The 24,951-nt window shown below is 39.2% G+C and overlaps 2 protein-coding genes and 1 long non-coding RNA gene across 3 annotated transcripts in view; all 3 read left to right on the forward strand.

Annotated features, from left to right (window-relative positions):
- Positions 1-2,530: 2,530 nt before the first annotated feature.
- Positions 2,531-13,957, forward strand: unc45b (unc-45 myosin chaperone B). The gene is made up of 20 exons (XM_069178222.1): positions 2,531-2,655; positions 3,385-3,546; positions 3,680-3,716; positions 3,848-4,023; positions 4,774-4,863; positions 5,004-5,171; positions 5,304-5,469; positions 5,655-5,825; positions 5,962-6,133; positions 6,244-6,544; positions 6,740-6,834; positions 7,029-7,170; positions 7,253-7,393; positions 7,480-7,607; positions 8,875-8,941; positions 9,067-9,180; positions 9,383-9,498; positions 9,614-9,731; positions 9,847-10,002; positions 10,570-13,957. The coding sequence occupies exons 2-20, from the start codon at positions 3,385-3,387 to the stop codon at positions 10,840-10,842; spliced, it is 2,793 nt and encodes a 930-aa protein (XP_069034323.1). The 5' UTR covers positions 2,531-2,655; the 3' UTR covers positions 10,843-13,957.
- Positions 13,958-14,739: 782 nt separating this feature from the next.
- LOC138192013 (uncharacterized) lies at positions 14,740-17,643 on the forward strand. Its single transcript, XR_011177767.1, has 6 exons — positions 14,740-14,830; positions 14,914-14,967; positions 15,076-15,324; positions 17,070-17,099; positions 17,188-17,268; positions 17,468-17,643. It is a non-coding gene; the product is annotated as an uncharacterized lncRNA (long non-coding RNA).
- Positions 17,644-18,359: 716 nt separating this feature from the next.
- Positions 18,360-24,951, forward strand: part of pip5k1bb (phosphatidylinositol-4-phosphate 5-kinase, type I, beta b) — a 34,172-nt gene continuing 27,580 nt past the window's right edge. Inside the window, exon 1 of the mRNA XM_069139172.1 lies at positions 18,360-18,452. The gene's annotated coding sequence lies outside the window, so the exon portion shown is untranslated. The remainder of the gene's footprint in view (positions 18,453-24,951) is intronic.

Raw genomic sequence — 24,951 nt, forward strand, 5'->3', positions numbered from 1 at the left:
CGTGAGTTGTCACGTACCGAAACTTACTTCGTGTTTTCATGACCTTGGGCACACAGCTGTGTGCAGCACATCTTAATGATGAGTCAACAGGGTTACATATAGTATCATAATAGCATTTGATTAAAGACTGGATCAAACATATATATATATATATATATATATATATATATATATATGGGCATAGCATAAGCATAATCTACCACATTTAAGCATAATCTACCACATTTAAGCATAATCTACCACATTTAAGCATAATCTGCCACATTCGTTATCTGGCTGGAAGTACTGAATCATTTAAAATGTAGACAAACGTGCCACCATGCACAGAGGATGTGGTGTGTGTTTCACCTCTTTGTTCTACAGTGACTTTGTCAGCATTTAATACAAGTTTCCCACCAGTGTTGTGGCTAAGTGTAGTCTGTGCTCTGCTTTGTTGTTATGGGACGATGATGGTTGGGGGCCAAAAGACTGACAATCTGTTTTCTGTTTGGCCGGTTTAACTTGATAGTTGGTATCAACTGTATGGAAGAAACCGTGTTCCCGTTCTCACTGGCTGCTCTCCTCTCTTCTAGTCTAGATGAGTAGATGAGGAGCCTGTTGATGTACCTTTGATTAAATGAATTAATGTTGTGGACTTCAGCAGTATCTGTGTCAAAATTCTAAAAGTAATGTAGTATAATGCAATACTTAATGATTTGCTGATCCCAGCCAACTCACATGCCATCGTATGAATGTGAAGAGAACTGGCCCTTGTTTTGTTTTTTACTTGAAACACTGCAGACAATGAGAAAATGGTTCTCATTTCATGTAAGGTTGGTGATTGGACTAGGCTAGGACATATGATGAACAAAATCAAGGCGTATTTACGACACCAGTGGTGTGTAATAAACATTACATTCACTCAAGTGTATTTCATCAAAGTACATATACTTAAATTGAGTACTCAATTGTACTTTAGAGGACAATAATATGGGTTTACTCCAGTATACTTAAAAGTTGTACCTTCTACTTTGCAGATTTACACAATACATACAACACTTAACATAATTTTTTTCATGATGTGATAAACTACCAAACAGTAGGTAAAGTATTTAAAATTTGCCTAATCTTTACCAATTACATGATTAAAAAAACAATAAAATGAATACAATGATATGTCTTAATATAACACCAATGAGTTAGTTTTAGTAAATTAGTCATTTTATTTTTGGTACTTCCAATATGTTGATAAAACTTTTTATTTGCAATGTATACTTTACTTGTAATGAACTGTGTTTACATTGTGGTATACTCTTGCTTTAAGCAACCTTCTCTCCTGTCATTCTTACTGTACTGGATGGATTATACCACATGGTGGCACTAAGGCTTGAACATCCAGACCTGATCCATCCTCACAACAAGGAAGTATTTCTTCTCTTCTTTAATGTATACTTAAGAGGCAGATTTGGTTCAACCATTTAGGTAACTCTTCGCATAATTTCGTCTTCTTCATTGTACTTCCAAGGGCAGGAGTGCACAAGCTTTTTATATCTATAAATTTGTGGGCTTTTTGTCTGTATTTGTTTGAGACAGAGATCATTATAATCACAGCTGCCATATAACATTGGTGACAAACACAAAAAACCCACAAACTATATTTTTCCACCACTGGTATAAAGGCCACACTGTATGCTGTGTGGTACTACAAACAATTGGAAGGGATGTAAAAAAAAAGAAGAGCAGGCCCTAGTAAACAGGGAAAAATAACCATGGAATGGTATCATTTACTATTCACTTTCTCATATTTTCTAAAATTAATACATTAAGAATTATCTGACTGTGGACATACATAATTCATATAATATCTAAGAAAAGTCTAATGAAACAGCACTCACAGGTTATGTCATTTTAAATATTTTTATTAAATATTAATTTATGGTTTTTAAAAAACCGGTTGTCCAGTTGGTCTATTGTGTTTTTCTCTTATATGACATTTTATTTCACTCTCAAACATAAGACATAGACATATGTGCACATTTTCTTCATCAGGACCCCACTTGGTGTAACAATTCTCTAACCGCTATCATCACAACTAAATGCCCAACCCCAACCCATGAGACTCGAGCTCTTTCCAGAAGCTGCCAGCCTCCACTGTGGTACTACAGTTGTCTGACCCCCCCCCCGTCTCCCAACACACACACTCTTTAAGCCCCCCTGTTGCCACATCAGGCATTTGCTGGTGAGTTCTCAGCTGTCTGTGCCCTAAATAGACCTTATCAGGAGCAGACCATGTTTGAGGGGGTCACTCAGATAATTTACTCATTCAAAAATTATTTGTTTATTTATAAAGCCTTGAATAATAGCGCAACACTGAAATGATATTTGGTAAAGCACAAGTAGTCATGATTTTAATGACCTTCATTCCAAAGTGGATCTTGGAAGTTTTTATGTATTTTTGAAGGAACCCATATGTGTCATGGAGGGACCACTTTAGTTCTGTCCCACCCAATTGAGATCCCCTATAAATAAAAGTAAGGTGTTGGTGGGGGAAGCTAACATAAGACAGAAAAAGTTTGTAACAAACAGGAGTGACTGAAAGTCCAGATCATCTGCACAGAAGGAAAACACACAAGCAAAGAACAAAGAAGAGGATTGAACAAGAAACACAACTGAAAGGTACAGACCAGCTTCCACACAGATCTTTGTTTCTTTTGAGTGACAGTGAGGCATGCAGAGGGTACTTAGGGTAAGGACACAGACTATGCCTATCAGGGGAGCACGAGGCGATGGTTTCTGTTGTTTGGCAAAGTGGCATTTGTTGCAAGGCTCACAGTGGGGTGCGACCACCATGCCCATATAAGGCCAGTGGGGAGGCCATTTAAAGTTAGAGATAGCATGTGCTTGGCCATTTGCTACAGGGGACCCAGGTCAGCTGAACAGCTATTGGCAAGAATGGTGAGAATGAAAAAGAAAATTTCTAATGCTTCAGTACCTTTAGATACTAATTTTAATAGTGACATATGATGATTACTACTTTTCTGGGTGAATGGTTGTATAGGGTTTGAACTGCTTCTATAGGCTATTTGTAATAATCTTAACATTTTAGATGACAAAAAAGTAAAAGACATTTTTTAACCTGCAGCTTCTTTGAAGTGTTTGTTTTTATCCCGAAGTTTCTTTATGTGATTGAAATGTATGAATTTGATATAAAGCTTTAGTGGCTTAATTACTGTTAAAATAGCACATTTGCATTCGCTTGACTGAAGACACTATTAATTTGAGCTTCAGCTGGTGAGTCGATACTCATACACTAAAAGTGATGAGTGTTAGCTGTAAGATATTACATGAAAAATCAAATGTTATATCAATATATGTGTCATAACCAATAATCTCATTTTCCACCAGATGGAAGACCCAATACAGCTAAAAGATGAGGGAAACAAATATTTTCAGGCAGCAGATATAGACAAGGCCATCGAGTCCTACACTAAAGCCATCAAGGTGTGCAATGACAAAAAGGTGTTGGCTGTCATTCACAGGAACAGATCTGCATGCTACCTAAAAAAGGTAAGCATTTTGTTAAAGCAGTATAAACATATGACGAACAGATTATAATTGCACATTTTCCGGCAAAGACTTTTTTTTTTTTTTTTTTTTTTTCCAATCTTTGTTTTTTGTGCGTTTGTTTGTTTTCTTACAGGAAAACTATACAAATGCAGCATCGGACGCATCCAAAGGTAGGACATAAATTAATACAAAATGTAACCAACTGTAAACATTTAGCCGCATCAATGCCACCAAAACAAATAAACATTATTTTAAACTAATTGATACAAGTTCATGACGGCTTTTTTGCCCTCTTGCATAGCAATTGATGTAGATGCAGCAGACATTAAGGCCTTGTACCGGCGCTGCCAAGCTCTGGAGAAGCTTGGAAAACTGGACATGGCTTTCAAGGATGTGCAGAGATGTGCCACCCTCGAACCAAAGAACAAAACCTTCCTGGAGACTCTTCGCAGGCTGGGAGCAGAGATCCAGGAAAAGGTCAGCATTTAGCAGAAACACATGTAAAAGTACATACAGGACTCCACATATTGCTGGCATAACAGCATCCAGCAAGCTATAACATGACATCAGTGCTGCTAGATGTAAAATCCCGTTTCCGAAAAAGTTGGGACGCTGTGTAAAATAAAAACAGAATGCAGTGATTTGGAAATCTGATAAACCCATATTTAATTGGAATTAAGCAAAAATCAACTTATCAAATGTTGAAACAGAGAATTTTTTATTGTTTTATAAAAAAATATATGCTCATTTTGAATTTGCAAAACAAAAAATACTAACTAGGAGACCCTGAACTGTTGAGCAGCTGAAATCCTATATCAGGCTATAATAGGATAACATTTCAATTGAAAAACTCCAGAAACTGGTCTCCTCAGTCGTCAAACATTTATAGTGTTGTAAAAGGAAGTGATACAATACAGAGGTAGTGGTTTCCCAACTTTTTTGAGACATGTTTATGAGATTTGCAAATCATCGCATTTTGTTTTTAATTACATTTTACACAGCTACCCAAATTTTTAGGAAAAGGGGCTGTATTCAACAATGACTTTAAGCTGAAATGTGGAGTTAGTTTTGATCACTTTCCATGTGAACACAGAAAAATGTACTTCTACTTACATTAAATCAAAACAAACAAATGCAGTACAGACTATGACAGGTACATGTCAATATCACTTACAGTACAGAAAAATGTTCAAAGTTAAATTTACAGTTGCCTTTTTTTCTCCACAGCTCAAAACAACATTCTCCACAGATTCAAGGGTGCAGAAAATGTTTGAAATTCTCCTCGATGAAGAAATGGAAAAGGACAAGAGGGACAAAGTGGGTGTTTTTAGTAATTAGAGGCAAAAACAGGGAATAAGGACACTTTCTGTTTTCATTGTGAAAATTAGTCAAGTTGCAGACAGTTGCATAGTTGACCTCAGGTTTTGAAAAAGCTGCAATTCCTCTTTAATGCCTAGGCTGCCAACAACCTGATTGTGCTGGCAAGAGAAGACGCTGGAGCAGAGAGAATCTTCCAGAACAATGGAGTGCCTCTCCTGCTCAACATGATAGAGACAGGCAAACCAGAAATGATCCTGGCGTCTATTCGTACTTTGTCAGGAATGTGCACAGGACACAAGGCGCGGGTGAGAAAAATTAGTCAAGTTGCAGACAAAGTTAAAGTCAAGAAGTTCAAAAGTTTCTTCCTCTGTGATGCCAATATTAATTATATGGCATGTTCCTCACAATATATATATTTTTTCACTTCCCCTGAACAGGCAATGGCCATTGCTAACATGGTGGGTGTTGATAAAATGTGCAGCATCATGGCGATCGACAACGAGGAGATTGCACTGGCTACCTGCAACCTCTTCCAGTGTGTTAACGACTCCCTCACTGGTGAAGATACAAGGGAATATGGGAAAGAAGCAGCCTTGGTTTTGGGTGAGAAAATCCTTTGTGATAAAAAGTAGATTTTATTGTGGACACTTATTCAGTGCTCACGCTTTAATCTTTGGCAAAACCCCACAGACATTATTTTAAAGGGAATGGCTTCAGCTATGCTGCTGTATTTTTTCACAGATCTATGGATTGAGACACAATCTTTTCTTTTATCCATTTCTTTGCAGATGCAGCTAAAGACCTGAAAACTATCCTTCTGTCTCTGCTGGAGATGGTTGCAAGTAAGAAGGTGTCTGGCCACGGCAGAGACCAGGCACTAAACCTCCTGAGCAAGAATGTACCTCGAAAAGAAAAGAAAGAGAAAAACAACACCAGGGCCCTCTTCACTATTGACAATGGTGAGCCAGATAACTGTATCAGGGCACTTATTTGGTTTGAGCGACAGTCTGTTGCTGCAACCCAGACAAACCCTGACATGCCCTAACATGGTTAATTTAAAGTTTACATGTGTGCACATATGTGCTTGTTCTCCAGGACTGAAGAAGATCCTCAAGGTCTGTGGGCAAGTTTCTGAACTGCCAGACCAACTGCCTTTGACAGATAACACACAGCTGATCGCCAGCGTGCTCCTCAACAAGCTATATGACGACCTCAAGTGTGACCCAGAGAGAGACAACTTCAGGGACATTTGTGATGACTATATCAAGTATGTCCAAAAAAAAAGAGATCCTCAGTTTACAAGTGTTCAATGGAGGCCTTCTACATGGAGACTCAGCCAACGTAAATTATTTAATTTCCTCCATCAATTTCTCACAGATCCAAAATTGACCCCAACAACATGGACAAGACCATTCATGCTATCAACACCATCTCAGGGCTCCTGCAGGGCCCCTTCGATGTCGGGAATGCCCTAGTAGGACGCCAGGGCATCATGGAGATGATGGTGGCACTGTGTGGCTCCGAACGTGAGGTAGACCAGATGGTTGCCGTGGAGGCGCTGATCCATGCTGCCTCAAAGATGAGCCGTGCCAGCTTCATTATTAGCAATGGTGTGTCACTGCTTAAGGACATCTACAAGAAGACCAAGAATGAAAAGATTAAAATACGTGCACTGGTGGTAAGTGTGCCTCGAAAAGAATATAACAGAACTTTATTATTCAACACAGGTCAAAAAGTACGGGAATATTAACACTTGGTGAGCAGTTACTGTTCCTCAAATGCATGGGCTCAAGTGTTATGCCGTTCAGTCTATTAAAAGAATATAGAAAGGTTAAATTACACTACGCAGTTTTGATGTCCATGTGTTTTCCAGGGTCTCTGTAAACTGGGTTCAGCCGGAGGTGACGACTACAGTTTAAGGCAGTTTGCTGAGGGCTCAACAGAGAAGCTGGCTAAGCAGTGCCGGAAGTGAGTACTCACACACAGTTAAATGGTTAAATGGTTAAAACTTATTGTTCAAAATGATAGAAAAATATACATGTCATACAAACAAAAAAATATATTATTATTCCTTTAAATGGGTAACATTGTCAATGCAATCCTACTTCTTCCCATCATCACTCTACACACTGTTAAATGTTTCCTTTTTTAAACTTCTCTAGGTGGCTCTGTAATCCCCAGATTGATACAAAAACAAGGAAGTGGGCTATCGAGGGACTTGCCTATCTGACTAATGACGCTGATGTGAAAGATGACTTTGTGGAAGATGAGCTTGCCCTGAAAGCCATGTTTGATCTGTGTAAAGTATGGAAATAAGAGACAAGAAACATACTGTATATCTGATGAGACATTGCTGGTAACGTCTGTCTTTTCTCCCTGTTTTTAGTCTCAAGATAAAACAATCTTATATGCAGTTGCTTGCATCCTGATCAACTGCACCAACTGCTATGACAAGAAGGAAATCATCCCAGAGCTGGTTCAACTCGCCAAGTTCTCAAAACAACATGTGCCCGAGCAACACCCCAAGGTAAAAGAAGGAATGGAAATTCAGACAACAGTTGATGATCAAGCATGTGCACATCTGCATATCTACACTGTCACTTTTCTTCTCAGGACAAGAAGGACTTTATAGAGAAGAGGGTGAAAAGGCTGCTGAAAGCTGGAGTTACATCAGCTCTTGCTGTCATGGTGAAAGCAGACAGCTCAATCTTGACTGATAAGACCAAAGAGATGCTGTCAAGGTATAGGACAGCAAGCATTTCACACTAAAGTGATCATAACACATTCTGACCTGTCATCAAACAAATTTTGCTTTTGCAAAATTCTCTTAATCTCAGTGAAGAAAAAAACAGAGATTTTTGCTGCTCACTCCCTCTCAACTACCAACACAGTCACTTGATAATATTTAATCTTAGTCTCGGCTCTATGTCGCCCTCCTGTGAACCTCGTGTGAAGAACCTGTGTTACTTTTGATTCTTCTTTTAAACTTGAAGCAGATTAAATCTGTTGTTAAAGCTAGTTTAAGAGATTTAGCTTCACCTCTTTTAAAGATCTTGACAAGGTCACTCTCAGTTGTTGCTTCTGTTGTATCTCAAATTGTTGTCCCCAATTGTTTTCCCCGAGTCCGTTGATAGAAGCAGTCTTTAGGCATTTACCGGTCTTAGTTGATTTTTATTAAGCGTAGTTCACAAGATATCTTGGAGAGCCCAACATCAACCTGAGGTCTCTTTGTTGGATTCTAACTTCCCGCTTTCCGGCACATACCCTTATGCTATTGGAAGAGGCGTGACCTATACTGTGACGGGAACATTTGCATATTATGTTCGTCTGGTTGTTTTCCACTGTCCTCCGTTTAAGCCACACCTCCTCTTGCCTGATAGGGAGTTGCACCCCACGTGACCCTTCCATACAGATTCCTGTTGTCTATGATAATACAAACAATCAACACATTCAGTTCCCTCGAACACATTTCATTTCCTAATATGATGCACTAGTTGCATCCTACTTTTGGCCATATTTCATACCCGTAATGTTTTCTGCATAAACAATGTGTTTTACAATGATTACAATCAGTATGCATTTTGAACGTACATCATATGAGCCCACATATGCTTTAATCAGATCTATATTCCACACTTCCCAAATCCTTCCCCTCCAGATCAGGCCATCAACTTCACTAACACTGTTCAAATCTTGAGTGAAAACATATCTTTTTGTGCTTTTTTCAGATTAGGCCTAATTAAAATTAAAATGTAATGTTTGAAATTAATTAATTGCATTATGAATAACTGCTCATGTCATTTCTTGTGTTGTCTATCTTTATATTGTTATGATTCTTTAATACCTAAGTATTTTCTAGTCTATTTTATTTGTTATATTCTGTCTGATGTTGTGCAGCTCCTTGGTCAATTTATATTGTCTCTAAATGTGTTACATGAACAAATGTGAAATTGCAACATTGCCCAAAAATATTATATTTTTGAACATATTTTTGATTTTCATCTTCAGGGTTTTCTTGGCATTGTCAGAGGATCCCAAAGATCGTGGTACTATTGTTGCTCAAGGTGGAGGGAAGGTGAGTGATAATTCTGAAAATCAATAAACACGTAAATCCACAATAATTTATGAAGTCACAGCAATATGTAATAATGTTTTACAAACCACAGTATCCCCACGGTTGTTGTCTACTGTCGCCCTCAGGCTTTGATTCCATTGGCTCTTGAAGGAACAGATGTTGGAAAGGTAAAAGCCGGGCACGCCTTGGCCAAGATAGCAGCTATCTCCAACCCAGAAATCGCCTTCCCTGGAGAGAGGGTAAGATACGCAACAGGAATGGAAATTTCCGGGGGGGGCACCACATCCTTCCTAATCACCCCTTGTCTCCACACTTTTCACTTTACTTCCACTTTTCACTTCATGTTTACTTCTCATTTGGAGAATTTATCTCTGCTGATCTGTTGTTACCTCATAGTAGTTCATCAATTCATTGTCAGTTCGTTTCTGTCTTGGCTGACAGGTGTATGAGGTGGTGCGGCCTTTAGTTAACCTCCTTCAAACAGATCGAGATGGAATGCAAAACTACGAAGCTCTGCGAGGCCTCACCAACTTCGCTGGTTTCAGTGAAAAACTAAGGTGACATTTCTCACCACTGCATCATATTACATTGACCTGGATGCAAAATAACTTATTTCCTAGAAGCCTTATTGTGTTTTTTTTTTTTTTGTCTCATCCTTCCTCTGTTTTTTAGATTAAAGATTGTGAAAGAGAAGGCTTTGCCAGAGATTGAGAACTACATGTTTGAGGAGCACGACCAGATTAGGCAGGCTGCCACTGAATGCATGTGCAACCTTGTGACGTGTAAAGAGGTGAGGTCGGCTAAAGCCATCACATGATGATGGATGACACATAGTCAGAGTGCAAAATGTAGCTGAACAAGGTTTTCCAACAGGTTAATAAAAAAATTAACTGAATGTGTTTTAGATCCAAGATCGTTACCTGGAAGACGGCAATGATAAGCTGAAGCTGCTGGTGTTGCTGTGTGGCGAGGAGGACGATGGTCTTCAGGTAGCTGCAGCTGGAGCTCTGGCCATGATCACTGCTACTCAGAAGAAACTGTGCACCAAAATGACCCGGGTGGTATGTATAAATTGTTCACTTGTGTTTAGTTTGATTAATTGTAGAATATTAATTTCAGTGTCACGTCGGACTTCATTTTGAAAGCATGTGTGCTCCACCATGAAAAAAGCGCAGAATTGTCCAGGTTATTTTGCCTTAAAGAGTTTAAAACTTACACCAACTGAAATCCAACAGGAAATTGAATTTGACTTTGAATTTGATCAGGAAAAAGTGAGACACTGACACCTTACCCTCCTTCATTCTGTTTGAGGCACCATGCAGTGTTGCATTGTCTGTGTTTAGTGACAAGAGCCTTGACACTGTTAATGCCAGTGAATGCGTTTTACACCATAAACTTAAGGAGGGCTAATTTATAATAGTACAGGCTAAACAATTATGGTATTAATCTGTAATACTTATGTTACATTTTAATGTCTATGACAGGGTAGAACTCCTTTAAAAAAAAAAAAAAAAAACACTCATTCAACATTTTAAGCTCCAGCTTTTGTTGTTCATATTATTGTTCAAAAAATACCTAAACTATTAAAAACAAAGAGACTGACATGAACAAATGATCTGTCACAACAGACTACCCAATGGCTCGAGATCTTGCAGAGGTTATGTATCCATGAAAACCCTATGATCCAGCATCGTGGACTTGTGATTGTCTTCAACATGCTCAACTCAGATGACAATGAGCTGGCCAAGAAGCTGGTCGAGAGTGAGCTGCTGGAAATCCTCACAGTGATTGGCAAAGCGGCGGACAATCCTAAGAGGCAGGATGCCATTGATGCAGCCCGCACTTGCATAGTCAGAGCAATGGATCTTGGTCTCATCAAACCCTTCACCAGCCCATCTTAAAATGCTGGCAACAAACCAAACAACAGCAATGGACATACTTCTTTATTTCCTCTGTTAGGTAGGAGTTTTTTTTCCAAATGCTTTTTCCACATCAGAGAAATAACCTGGCTCCCAATTAACAAATACAATCCCTCACAATAAATCAGTACATATGGGGGATTTCCAGTGAAACATCTCTGATTCTCAGCTACAGCAGAATATATGTATTTGTATTGTTTGTGCTGAGGTATGATTGTAAGTGAATGTTTTAAGATGGATCCATTTCAATGGGTTTGTTTAACAACAGGTCCCACTTTTTTTGTATTTGTATGGTTAGGTGAGCCCGAAAATACCCTTTAAATAACAAATAATGTTTCAGTATCTATCTATCTATCTATCTATCTATCTATCTATTGCCCACATTTTACAAGAGAACAGTTTTCACATTGTTAATTTTTATTATATAGTAGTTTTAGTGATTATAGTGTTTAGGTTTTCTAGAAAGAAACATAATTTCTAAACTGTATGTAATGTAATGCCCAGCTTGTAAAATCTGAAAAGAAAGTAACTTCATTTAAAATATTTGTTCTAAAACATTATGTGGCAGGAAGCTGAGTGCCAACTAAGAGCAGGATAACCCAGTCAATAATTCAGAAGTCATTCACGTTTGTTATACTGATGAGTAGGAGACGTGGTTCCATTACAAACAATTATTCTTTATTATGACATTCAATATTCAAAACAGTGGTTCAATCAGAGATCATTTTAAACACCAACTACTAATAAAAGAGCCCTATACAGTTTATTTAAAAGAGATGTTCAGGGCTTACCAGTGGAGGGGACCATTAAAAGCATTTCGTAAAACGTCAATTTCATCAACCAATCATGTTATTCGTTTTCCAACGTGAGTCTCGCAGGGCTCCATTGTACTCTTCCTACTCCGCTGCACGCCTTCATTATGACATATTGTGTTAGGTACTGACAGACACCGGTCATTTAGTCCTGCTTTCGCGGCGGTTGTGCGAATAAGTACGTTTTTTTTTTCTTCTTCGAAATTAATCATGTAGATGTTGCATTTCCACGTCACACATTCATTTTACCCCGTCCAATCATACATTGGACCGCAAATACAATGATTGATTGATGAAACTGGAGTTATAACAAACACTCCTGAGTATGTACCACAGACTGTAACCTATATAAACATATGCACGTGAAAGTGCCTGACATCGGTATGATTGTTGTCTGAATAACAACTTCTTGAGTCAAAGATAGACGTCAAAGTGATTTCACCACTGTGCTATTCAACGACAACACATCAACACCGGAAGACGATATGCACAACACAGGCAGGACATGCAGACTGACGCAGTCAATTGACAGAAAACATGTTTGTTTACAATATAGTAAATGCATTTTGATCAGGTCCAGTGTACATCCAGGACATGGTCCAACCTTACATCCCAGCCCGCTCCCTCCGCTCTGCTTCTACCAATCGGCTTGTTGCTCCCTCACTGCGAGCTAAACACTCTACAAAATCACGACTGTTTTCTGTCCTGGCTCCTTAATGGTGGAATGAGCTCCCCAATGACATCAGGACAGCAGAAAGTCTGTACATCTTCCTACCGCAAACTAAAAACGCACCTCTTCCGAATTTAACTTGAAAAGGGAAAAATAAGTAGTACTTTAGTAGCGCTTAAAATGGCACTTTGGAAATGGAAATTTAAACTTTTCTTGATTCCTGTTGTTCTGGGTTTTGTACCCTCATGGTTGAAATGCACTTACTGTAAGTCGTTTTGGATAAAAGCGTCAGCTAAATGAAATGCAATGTAATTTTGAATTTCCCCCAAAAAAGGGAAAACATTTCATACTTACATTTTCGTTCAGAAAAAATAAAGTAGTGGGAAAAGGACAAAGACAAAATGCAAATTAGATGTTCCGTTGGAAGACACTGTCAATGATGTAAAGGCTGACTGTTGATTCCTTCCAAATTTCCAATACTGTAAATGTTGTTTCTCACGCAGTCTAATAACGTTGTATTGAAGGACCATGTCAAGTATGAGAGCCTTTTACTGCTGGGAGAACACAGGTGTCCTTCCAACCTCACATTTGCCATGCGAGGTTGGAAGGACATCTGGTTCTACAAAAAGTATAAATGTTACTGTATATTGGCAAAGTGATGCACTGAAACATCTGTATACAGTAGTAATGACATCTTTCAATGACTGCAATTTCTCTTCTCTGAATCTCTGGATTTTGGTGGACACAGATAATCTGCTGATGTTGGGTTGCATTCTTTGTTCTGGTTCCCTCAATTATCTTTCCATGAACAACAACATGGTCTACTACAGTAGCTCCTATGTCATTAGAAACTGCTCTTCCTTGCCCCCCTCCTGTTCTTCCATGTACCCCACCTCTTACAGTATACAGTACTATAGCTACTCTTCCTCTGCTTCTCTGATAGTTTATGTCCATTGTTGACATGAACAACCTGTGCACTCTGAACTGGCTTATATTGTTTTTTTTTTGCAAAAAGTGTGATAAATTTTGAGGCAATGTATACAAGCTCTGACACTGGTGTTTAACTTCTGCTACCTGTAGTCAACAGTGTGCATCACAGTGAAAACTGTTTTAATGAGGGAGATTGCGTTTAGAGTTTTACATTGATGGTTAACGATTTATGTAAACTGTTTGAGAAAGCGGTGTGAAACAGATTTGAACTGAACTCAACGTCTAAGACTCCTCGATAAATGATTAGTCAGAGATGGACTCTTTTCGTACTATTAAGGCCCAATTATGCAAATAATTATTTTAAGAATTACGATAACGCCCAGCACATGTCACTCATGGTGCAGAATACTAAACATGAACCCGGGACATTTAAGGTCATCCGGCTCGGCCCGAGCTGGACCCCCTGGCGGGCCCGTGGGCCGTATGTTTGACACCCCTGGTGTAGCTGTCGGGATAGTAAAGTTTTTTTTCCCCCCAGAATGCCCAGAATTCGTTTGAATGTTCATATTAGGCACCATAAGTGACATGAGTTGGGCATTAATATAATTACCTCTGATTTGCCTGTATGTTTGTGAATACAAGATAATGTCATGTTCTTAAGAATAAATATTAGCTAATCCTCAAATTGCCCCATTTATTTACACTCAGGATGTGTGAAAAAAAAAAAACCGGAAACTTATTTCCCCAATTTGTTGGTTTAAGAGATTAGTTTTGTTATGGTACTTCGGTTGGCAAGCAATAAGCTTAGTCATGAGCAATAAGTTTAGTCATGGTATGTAAAGAGTCAAAACCTGTTCCACAAATTCCTGCAGAAACTTCCCCTTTGAGTAGTTTCAACATAGTGATACTGTTTTAATGAGAGATTGTGTCTAAAGTTTTACATTGATGGTTAACGATTTATGTAAACTGTTTGAGAAAGCGGTGTGAAACAGATTTGAACTGAACGTCTAAGACTCCTCGATAAATGATTAGTCAGAGATGGACTCTTTTCGTACTATACAAACAATTACTTTAAGAACTACAATACAAACAATTATTTTAAGAACTACAATAACGCCCAACACATGTCACTCATGGTGCAGAATACTAAACATGAACTCGGGGCATTATAGGACAACCCCATTACCTGGTGCAGCGTGTCGGGACAGTATCGTTTTTCCCAGAATGCCCAGAGTTCGCGCGAATGTTCATATCCGGCACCATAAGTGGCATGAGTTGGGCATTAATATATACATTACTTCTGATTCGCTATTAAAAGCAGCCAGTCGGGGAGTTCTGCGCGCATGCGTCACCTCCCCCAAACGTCTCTCTTGCGACGTTTGCAAACAATAAAAAGACGTAAGGTAAGAAGGCGGTTCCGCAGGTCAGTCGGATGAAAGACTTCCTAAAATTCTAACAGATCCTGATTTCAGCAGTCTCATCGCAAACAGCAGTGGAAGACAGCAGGACTGATTTGTGACCCGGAAAGCCTCCTCAGCGCCGATCTTCAACATGAAACGTAAGTGTCTGACTCTTTGTGAACTAAATCATGGTTAGTGTTCGCCATCAGACAACTTTCAGTTGAACTTTTTGTCTCAACAGAGCTGATCTTCAGTTTTCTGCTTCATGTTGCTCAGTGCTTCCCATCGACAGCAGGTAAAATAATGTCTTCTCTTGTTTAGACTATTATCATGATTAACAATAAGTTTAGATATTTAAAAAAAAAAAAATAATAATAATTTTTGTATCAATGTACTGTTACAGGTGGAAACGCATCTGCGCAAGTGTTTTTCTGCGTGACAGCAGGATGTGCTGCTAACGTGACTCAAGTTTTTTGCAACGACAATCCCCTCTTTGATCACCAGCGCATGACAAATTGCTCAGGTCCTCCACCACCCCATGCTGTCTGTCTACATGACCGGCGGGCATTCGTGTCCAGCTCTTCCAACTCTGTTGTCCAGGCCTGTGAGTTTGAAGGAAAAGATGGTTATATCAAGACCGAAAAATGCACAGGTATATACATTTCTCTTTGGACACCCTTAATGTTCTTGCTGTTCCTTAAAACTTCCTTAATTTTTTTTTTTATTTAAATTTAAAACAACAATAACAACAACGGAAAACAAACGATTGTACGTTTCTTTCTGTTTCACTGATTCTATCCGCCGGTGTTATACAGATCTGGCCCGCCAAAGGGTCCAGCTCAGCTCACCGGATGACTTTGCTAAGTGTGAAAATTACAGAAAGACATAAATTGCATTTCTATGAGAATATGGAGGTTTATGAGTACAAATGTTTTGTAATTTTTTTTTTTTTTTTTTTTTTTTTTTTTTTTTTAAATCGATCCATTCCAGTAATTGCTTCAAAAACAGCGTAAATGCGATGTCTGCTCCGGAGGCAGAAGCGCTCATTGCCACAGGCAGCAGCGCTCGCTGCTCACTTTGTGACGTCACAAAGCGAGGGAATCTGCAGAGGAGAGCCCAGACAGATAAACAGTGGGCTGATGTCTGAATTTTTGGTCTTTATGTTTCTAGTTTATTGTAGAAAGACCTTAAAATAGGGTTTATCATCCAAAAACCTTCCCCAATGATTTAAACAGAGAGAAATATTGTCGTTATTATGCTATGATTTTACTGGTCTGGCCCAGTTGAGATCAAAGTGGGCAGTATGTGACATCAGCCCACTGTTTATCTGCCTGGGCTCTCCTCTGCAGATTCCCTCGCTTTGTGACGCGTTTGACGTCAAACGTGTCACAAAGCGAGCAGCGAGCGCTGCTGCCTGTGGCAATGAGCGCTTCTGCCTCCGGAGCAGACATCGCATTTACGCTGTTTTTGAAGCAATTACTGGATCGATTTAAAAAAAAAAAAAATAAATAAATAAATAAATTACAAAATGTTTGTACTCATAAACCTCCATATTCTCATAGAAATGCAATCTATGTCTTTCTGTAATTTTCACACTTAGCAAAGTCATCCGGCGGGCCGAGCCGGACCCCCTGGCGGGCATAGATTGCATTTCTATGAGAATATGGAGGTTTATGAGTACAAACATTTTGTAATTTTTTTAATCAATCCAGTAATTGTGTAAAACAGCGTAAATGCGATGTCTGCTCCGGAGGCAGAAGCGCTCATTGCCACAGGCAGCAGCGCTCGCTGCTAGGGAATCTGCAGAGGAGAGCCCAGGCAGATAAACAGTGGGCTGATGTCTGAGTTTTTGGTCTTTATGTTTCTGGTTTATTGTAGAAAGACCTTAAAATAGGGTTTAACAACCAAAAACCTTCACCAATGATTTAAACATAGAGAAATATTGTCGGTATGTATGCGTTATTATGCTATGAATTTACTGGTCTGGCCCACTTGAGATGAAAGTGGGCAGTATGTCGCCCCTTAACTAAAATGAGTTTGACACCCCTGCTCTAGAGGACACACACACAAAAAAAAGTGTACTACACTTGTAAATCCTCTAGAGGACACCATGTCACTGCTAAGATTCCCTACATTTTAGCTGTTGAATATCTCAGCTTTATAATGTAATATTTAACACTTTTAGTGCTAATTTAGACCCTTATTTTCCCTGAATTGTTTCCATTTAATAATGCAAGCTCAATGCCAATGACACTGATGGTACAATTTTCACCTATTTTCTTGTCAAATATACAGAAGTAGTCACATTGTTTTTAGTTTAATATCTTTTCCGATATCCACTGACTGATGCGAGTCTGTCTAATAACACTGTAACATTTCTCTTTTATTCTCAAATAGACCTCAGCAGCATTTGCCTCTCTCTTAATGGTAAGCTTTTCCTGCAGATCGACTCCTTAAATAATGCTGCTCACTGCTTTGATTGACCTTTGACTGGAGTTTTCCCCCTTTACTCCAGCTCCCGCGACATCATCTGATACCCCCAGGGGAATCCAAAACACTGGGCAGAACGGTAGAGGACCAAGATACATTATCATCGGCAAGTTCTGATCACCATTAGCTATGATACTTTTGTCTTCACAGTCTATGTTTTTTCTGTTGATAGCAGCAAGCGGTTTCACCTCTTTAAAAGTATACTTTCCATGTTGTGTTGTTTATTTTATTTAACTGCAAGCTCAAGATATTCTTTTGTTGTTATTGATACAGTTGTCCTAATTATTACTCTCTTGTTTCCACAGGTTTGGTGCTTCTAGCACTAGTCTCAGTTCTGATGGCAATTTACATAAAAAAAGACAAATGTAAATGTAAATTTACTGGATCAGATGATGCAGCGCTCCCTCAACCTGACCAAAGAGCTTCAATCTCTGCAGTTTAATTGAACTTTGAATTTGTAAATGAAAATGCTTTTAATAAACTGGCTGCTGTTTTTTTTTTTTTTAATTTTTTTTAATTATTGTTCCTCCACAAGTTACTGTATATTATTACAGGAGCACCAAAACAAGTAGGCTCAGGGCAAAATGAAATATCACGATATCTTTGACCAAATGGCTTTATCTATTTAATTTGTGACAATATATTGTAGGGATGACTATTGTTTTAACAAAACATTTATAAAATAAAAAAAAAGTAATAAATAATCAAGAATAATGTGAATACAATAAGAAAACTGGGTAAAGGCAAATTAGAAAAGTTAGTACAGTGTGGTATTTTCAGAAAATTCCATCACGATCCTATAATTCTGTTTTTAAAATCAGGGTAAGACAACACATATGCCTCATCTCGATAGTATGATATCCAAAATCAAAGACAATATCTAGTCTGGCGATACCAAGGAAATATCAATATATTGCCCAGCCCTAATTTAAGGCGTTTCCAAATTACACCTGGAGAAAAATACCAGAGGTATTAAGTCTGTTGCTGGAGAAAGATGTGGGATTTGGCCAGCAGAGGGCTTGTCGCTTTTTAATCTGTGTATCCAGTGGCGCACTCGTAAAGAGGCAGGGCAGGAACACAGAGACATACTGAGCTTCTTGCTGCTCACAGAGGAGGACCGACTCTTCGGCAGTTCACAGTCAGCCTGTGGTGGAAATAAATACTGCGTATATCATTCTTTACCGCTTTTATTTATCGTCTGCGGACCGTCTGCATGAAGAAGAAGGGGTTCGTGTGAGCACTGCAGTGGACCACCCAGAGGAAAATTATACTCAGAAGAAGACGATCCCTGTGAGTTTGATGCATCACGCGAAACGCTGTAGATGTAGATGTGTGTAACCGGACAAATGAGAGTAACTACCGACACCGACAATTATCGGATAGATTAAACACGCAGCATGTCGTGTTTTGAGGTGTCAAATCTCAGGTGTTGTCGCGACAAGTGAAAAACTGCAGGTGTGCGCTCAATCAAGTCATCCAGCTTTTCAGTTTCTAGTCCTAAACAAAGGTGTAACTCTCTCAAAATAACTCCTTAATTTAGAGGTTTAAATTATGAACAAGACACACGGTCAGATTATAGGGGCATGTTTTTCTCCTTTTAACGTGAAAGTGTGAGCTTCAACGGGGTTAGGTGGTGAATTAAAATCTTACTAGTTATTGTTCAGATAAAATACAGCCAGTTTGCTTTTCATTAACTTTTGCTTTTGTTTGTTTGTTGTGCCAGCCTTTACTTTTGCTGCTGTTTCCTAATTGATGAGGAAGTGTTTGAGTTTGTGTCTGCAATCGCGTCTTTCACATTTAGTAAGAAACGGGTAGTGTGTCTAGTTTGATGGGAAATGAGTTGCGCATGTTAAAGATTGTGTGACAGGAGGTCATAATATAAATGGGAGAGCTGACCTTTTAACCTGTGTGTGCGCGTGCGTGCGTAAAGATCCTCTTATGTGTAGACATTGATGTTAACATTTGCCAATAACTTTGCTGCTGAATCACTTTGACACAATATGTGCTATAAGTCAGACAGTGGATTTTCTATATCTCAAACTTATTATCTATGTTCATGATTAGTGTGCAACAGGCCTGAGCCTCAGTATTTATCACATTATCACGTCTCTTTACAGTCAAGTGCTACATTTCTCTTGTTGGCTGCCCGGTTCCTCAGTTCCCTCCACCCTGATCCACCCCACAACCAACAAGGTTCATTGGGCTATGACTAGCTTTGCCAGTCCAAAGCGAAAAAGAGTCAACTGGTTATCCTGTACGCTTTGCTGGGAAACCGAGATCTGCTCACTGTGCAGCAAAGCTTATTTTAGCAAGCTCATCCTCAGCAGTGTGCAATGAATGATCTGGACTGGCATTTTATCTGTTTAGCTTGTGTTTATGTGACACCATGTCAGTGACAAAAAAAAGGGGGGCTGTATGACGTGTCCCTTCGGTGAGGCAGTTTGTTTCTTGGAGCTTGAATAACTTGAATGATAAATGCTTCTCTTCAGAAATGACTCAGGGTTTTTTTGAAATATAAGAACTTCCTCGTGGGGCATTTTGATTTATGTGCTTTTTCTACTGCATTTCTAGACCATGTAATCTTATAACGTGATCATTGTGGTCCAGCTGGATGAAGTGTGTAGTGTATCTGTTACAGCAAGTCCTGGGTCGACTTTGCCCTGTGACCCTGTGTCCTGGCATTGTAAAGGGTATTTGAAATGTCTTGTGAATTTATTTTAATTCTTTTCCTTGACATATGCAGACACAGACACCAGTCACTCAGTTGCATAAAAGTGTGAATAAATAATCATGCAAATCTGGTTTCAAGCCAGATTACTGGACAAAGACAAACACATTAGTCAGGAATATGAGTGTGCAATTTCCTTTATGAACTTTTTGTTTCTTCCTCATTTGACTGGGAGGCAGTGACATTGTTATCGGTTGGTCAGCTCGTCGCACACGATGTTTGAAAGGGAAAACAACTCATGCAAATGCCCTGCTCTCCTTGGGAGTTGATGTCACCTGAGCTCATGTCCTGTCCTGTGCTGTCTACTGCCCTTGTACTGATATGTTGTTTGTCAAAGTGAGAAACATCTGTGCATTATGTAATATTTTCCATCTGAGTAGCAGCAGAAGTGCCACAGCACTGCAGAGCCAACACGTCATCAACACAAATCATATTTATTTTGTGCCTCTCAGCTCTTTTCACTTCTTTTTTTTGTGTGTGTGTGTGGTGCATCCAATTTTCTCTTAAATTAGTAGTTAAACTGACTCTACACACATTTATCAGTTACATTGATTCAAAGCCGAGGGCCACCTTTTCAAATCAGCTGTGGCGTGTCTTTATCCAGCTACGAGCTCCCTGGTGAAGAGGTAGCACAACAATTAACAGCTGTAGTTTTTTAGTGCAGTCTTGTGATTTTGGGTCAAAGAGCACTCTGTGTACTGTGCTCGTACTGTACCATGGGATCCGAGTAGTGATAGGACCGAAATAACAGGCATATGACACTCATTAAGACCGTTACATAAGTCAGTGCCCTGCACAGTCGTTCTCAGCTCTCTCTCATTCCTGATAATGGTTTGCCTGACCGATGTGCCTTGTGTCCACACAGGGGTGTGGCCCCCATTGGGTCTGGTTACATTCAAGATGTCCTGATTAAAAACAACAAAAAAGCCTCACTGTGTTGTGATAATGCAATCTGGCACCTCGAAAGGTTTGGGTGTTTCGTGTGACTTCGAATCCTAATACAGTCGCTTTAATTCTTCTCTCAGAGGATCCTCTCTCACTCCCATCTGCAGTCATATTCTGTGTTGAAGGAAATTAATGTGCTGCATCCCGGACGCAATGAGCTGAAAGCCTTCTGAGAGTGTTTGTTTTCTTTTTGGAGCTTGTCATCTCAGGATATTCAGCATCTTGACAAACTTTTTTTTCTCTCAAGTCAATTATAGCACATTAAACTAGATTATTTTATTTCTACTTCTTTTAGTGTAACAGTTAGTTAATTTGACTGGTATTCAATCTAGACCTGTCATGGATGTCCTTTGCACTTTCTGATGGTTTTCTGCAGCTTTGCGGTTTTCCCAGTAAGTTAGTCCCCGGCCATTTGGCTACTAATGATTACTTCTTTTTTGGAGCAGCTCTTTATTATAGTCCGACTTTACTTGTTTACTTTACTTTATTTGTGAGGCAGACAATAACATCATCTGAGAGTCTAAATTATCTGTTCATTGTATATTGGCCAGTATTAATTTTTTTTAAATATAATATCACAACAGCATTTTTGATTAAAGAATTCATGACATGACCTGATGGAAACATTTTATAGGTTTAAAAATTAACTTGTTTCTAATTTACCTCAACTGTATCTACCTGGATTTAGGTAATAATAGCCATCTTAGAGTATCAACTGAAAGCATTATAACTAGCATGTTTGGTGTTTTACTAAATAAATGAAATAATTAATCGCTCGTCAAAACTGGATTTTATTACAGATCATTTGCTTTATTGAATCAGTGGCCCCAAATGTCCCCAAAATATTTTAAAGACACAGATACACTTTTTTCACAGCCAGCATTATGAATCAGAGCAAATCCTTAACAAGTCTATGGTCAGTTTGACCCACTTACTCTAATGATCTGATGTGGCTCACACTCCACGCCTCTGTTCAGTTGTGAACAGTGCTGTACCTCTACCTAAGCACAGCGTGGGCTGCTCTCTCTTTCTGTTATCTGTTTTATTGTCCTCATTCATTGGCCAGGCTGCACTCATGTCAGCACATACCACATCCTGACTGATTGCCACCACCACTCAGTCAGGACTTCATAATTAACTTACCTTTTATTATCTGGACTGAGAGAAATGTTCACTATAAACGATCCAAACTATATTACAGAATTAAAGTTTCCCATTTTATTTGACTCGGGGCATAAAGTGTATGTGAATTGAAAACATAAAGTAAATAATCTCCTTTTATTCTGTGTTTGTGATTACATAAAATGATCTAGATGTACAAACATTATGCAGTGTAGGCTAAAGTAACCTCTTGTTTATATTTGCTGTACAAAGACAACAATAAAAACAGAAATAACATGTTCACAGATGGTGTGAAAAATGATTAAAAAAAATAAGTTTTGTTTTCTTAAGTTTAAATCCTTAAAATATGAGCAGTTGAGTTTTTAACAATCATTCAAGTCAATGTATCTTGCTCATACTAAAAGTGAAATATGTCAAGTGAATAACTGAAGGGTTACTCCACCAATTTTATACATGAAGATCATTTATTTAGTCATGGGGAGCACTAAGTAAAAACTGTTGTACTCTTCAGTGGTTCTTGAAGTTCTAGGAAAAGTCTGATCTTGGAGCATCTACTGATGCATTCACATCATATTGGCAGAATGGAAAGAGGAGAAAAAAAACCTTCAAATATTCAAGGCTTGAATGCATTATTTCCACTTTGTCACCCCCTGACTCCCACTGGCATTTTAGTGAAACCCTTTAAATAGCCAATCTTATTTTGTTGTGTTCCATAATTGGAGCAGACACAAACAAACAGCATGTGGCCCCTAAATTAGCTGATTTGATTGTATCAATTTGATTTTGATATAAATGTGACCTTAACAGTTTGCAGTTACTTTGAACTTAAGTTGAGGAAATTGTTGGTAATAGAAATGTCAGATGTTTCCTAATTTGATTCTTTTCACTTAGCCAAAGACATGAAACCACTTAATGAAAAAATACTACTGAGTTGCATTGTGGGAATTGTAGGATTTGGTGTTTATAGAGCTTGACCCATTTGAGGGACAAAAAGCAGGATATCTTTGCCCCCTTTAAGTGTGGTGATCCAAACAGTCCACAATCATACAGACTTATGTAATTATGATTATATGACTTGACACATATTCTGCTGTTAAAGTTGTTTTTTTTGGTGCTAATTTTCAAATTCACATACATACAGACAGAGACATGTTCATCTTTGGAAGAGTGTCAACAAACACCAGTGTCAGGGTCTGTTTAAAATGCCCTTCATTTACTTTGCGGCAGCTGAATACGGATGCAGAACTTCACAGTTTTATCGCTTTGATCTTAATGACCTCTAAAGGGGAGTTTCCCCCTTGCTGGCCGCGCAACACATCGGCACCATATTTTGAGAGTGTAGAAAAACAAAATTCTCAAAGGAGGCCTGCAGTGATGATTGGCTCCTAATTGTTTTAAGCTGCATAATGGTTGGTCGGTTGGAGGAGGCTGCTGGCAGAGCAAAGGGTTGGCAGCCTCGCAGGAATTCAGATTATTCAGAGGTTGTGATGTTTTTTTCGTAGTTGTTGTTGTTGTTGTTGTTTTGGCCTTGCTGAGTCCCCCTTTTCTGCCCTGATAAAGGCCGCAGTTTGCAGAGGCCCACTTAGGGGACCTTAGATTGTTGGTGTGAGATAATGGGAAGCAGAGATGACAAAATGAAAGAGTCAGACAGCACGCACTTCTATGTAGAGGGGTGGGTGAAGACAAACAAGCAGGAGAAGACCGTTCAGGAATGCAGTGTTGAGAAAATGAAATTCCTTCCCTTTTTCTGTAGCAACTTGTGACCTCTGATCAATAAATGCAGGACCATGTGCTCCCCTTCTGAGAATAACACAGCCACTGTGTGTCCACAGTGATATGCATTGGTAATTAACCTGCCTCTCTTCTGGGTAGCTTAACGGAGAGTAACAGGGCCTTTGGACTACAGTACAGGGCCAAGTAAAACTGAGATGGGCTTGGCTAAGATGGGCAAGTCCGTCTCTCATTGTCTGTGTCATGTGACCATGTTTTCCATGGGCCATGACGTGAGGAGTTAGATTCCGTAGATATCACTGGTGGCTGAACATAATAAGCCTGCTGTAATAAGTCTTTGTCTCGGAGAGTGTCGTGCTGAACTGTATCGCTACATCGGGGCAGCCTCTCTCTGCTTCTGTGTCTTTACAGGACTTCATCTCCGTTTTCTTTCCATATACTCATCTCTATGTTTCGCCCACCCCCTCCATTCCCTCAGCTGAATCATGTGACTGTGGACTGAGGGACAGAGGGTGACCTCCTCCTCACTGCTTCTCATGCAGAGTGGAACTGGAGTGAGACGCTCTCTGAATTACAAAGACACAGTCTCAGACTTTTCTTTGGGTTTGTGTTATCCGTGAATGAAATATAACCATTCTTTTGCTGTCTATCTTGTGATTATTTACTGCTGTTGTTACCAATTTTTTTTCCCTCTCCTGCAAGAAGAATAACTTTGCAATGAATACGACTTTGCATTATTGAAATCAAGTAAGGGTGCTTTCTCACTTACCTTGTTCGGTCCAGACCTTTGGACTTTTCAGTTTGGTTTGAACCAAAATATCAGGATTGAAAGGTGCTTTGGACAATGATCTGGGTCACAGGAACAAGATTGGGTCCAGCCAAAGGAGATGGTCTCGGTCCACATCAAAGTGAACCATGCATGGTTCAGTTCATTTGCACTGTGAAAACAGTTTTTAAATGGTTTGGACTTTCAGACCAATTACAGGAAGTTGAGGTCAGTTATCATCACCCATTAAACAGTAGGAGAAGAAAGAAGACAGGAAAGAGAATAAAAAATGAGCAATGGTAGCACATGAGCAGAGGATGACATGAAGAAATCAAAAGTCAACTTGATCCGGTGCAGGACATTTTGCAATGTGAAGGATGTATGAAGCCTGCGCGTTGATCGTTCATTTCGTACAATGGACACTTCGGCGGCCGTTACTTATAGTCTTATCAGCCATTGTAGAAGTAAGCACCTCTCACCTTACCGGTCTCTGCCGA

The sequence above is a fragment of the Embiotoca jacksoni genome, unplaced genomic scaffold (genome assembly GCF_022577435.1).
Source record: "Embiotoca jacksoni isolate LCO1_2020_lvr unplaced genomic scaffold, fEmbJac1.0.p SCAF_8, whole genome shotgun sequence".
In the NCBI taxonomy this organism is placed as follows: Eukaryota; Metazoa; Chordata; class Actinopteri; family Embiotocidae; genus Embiotoca; species Embiotoca jacksoni.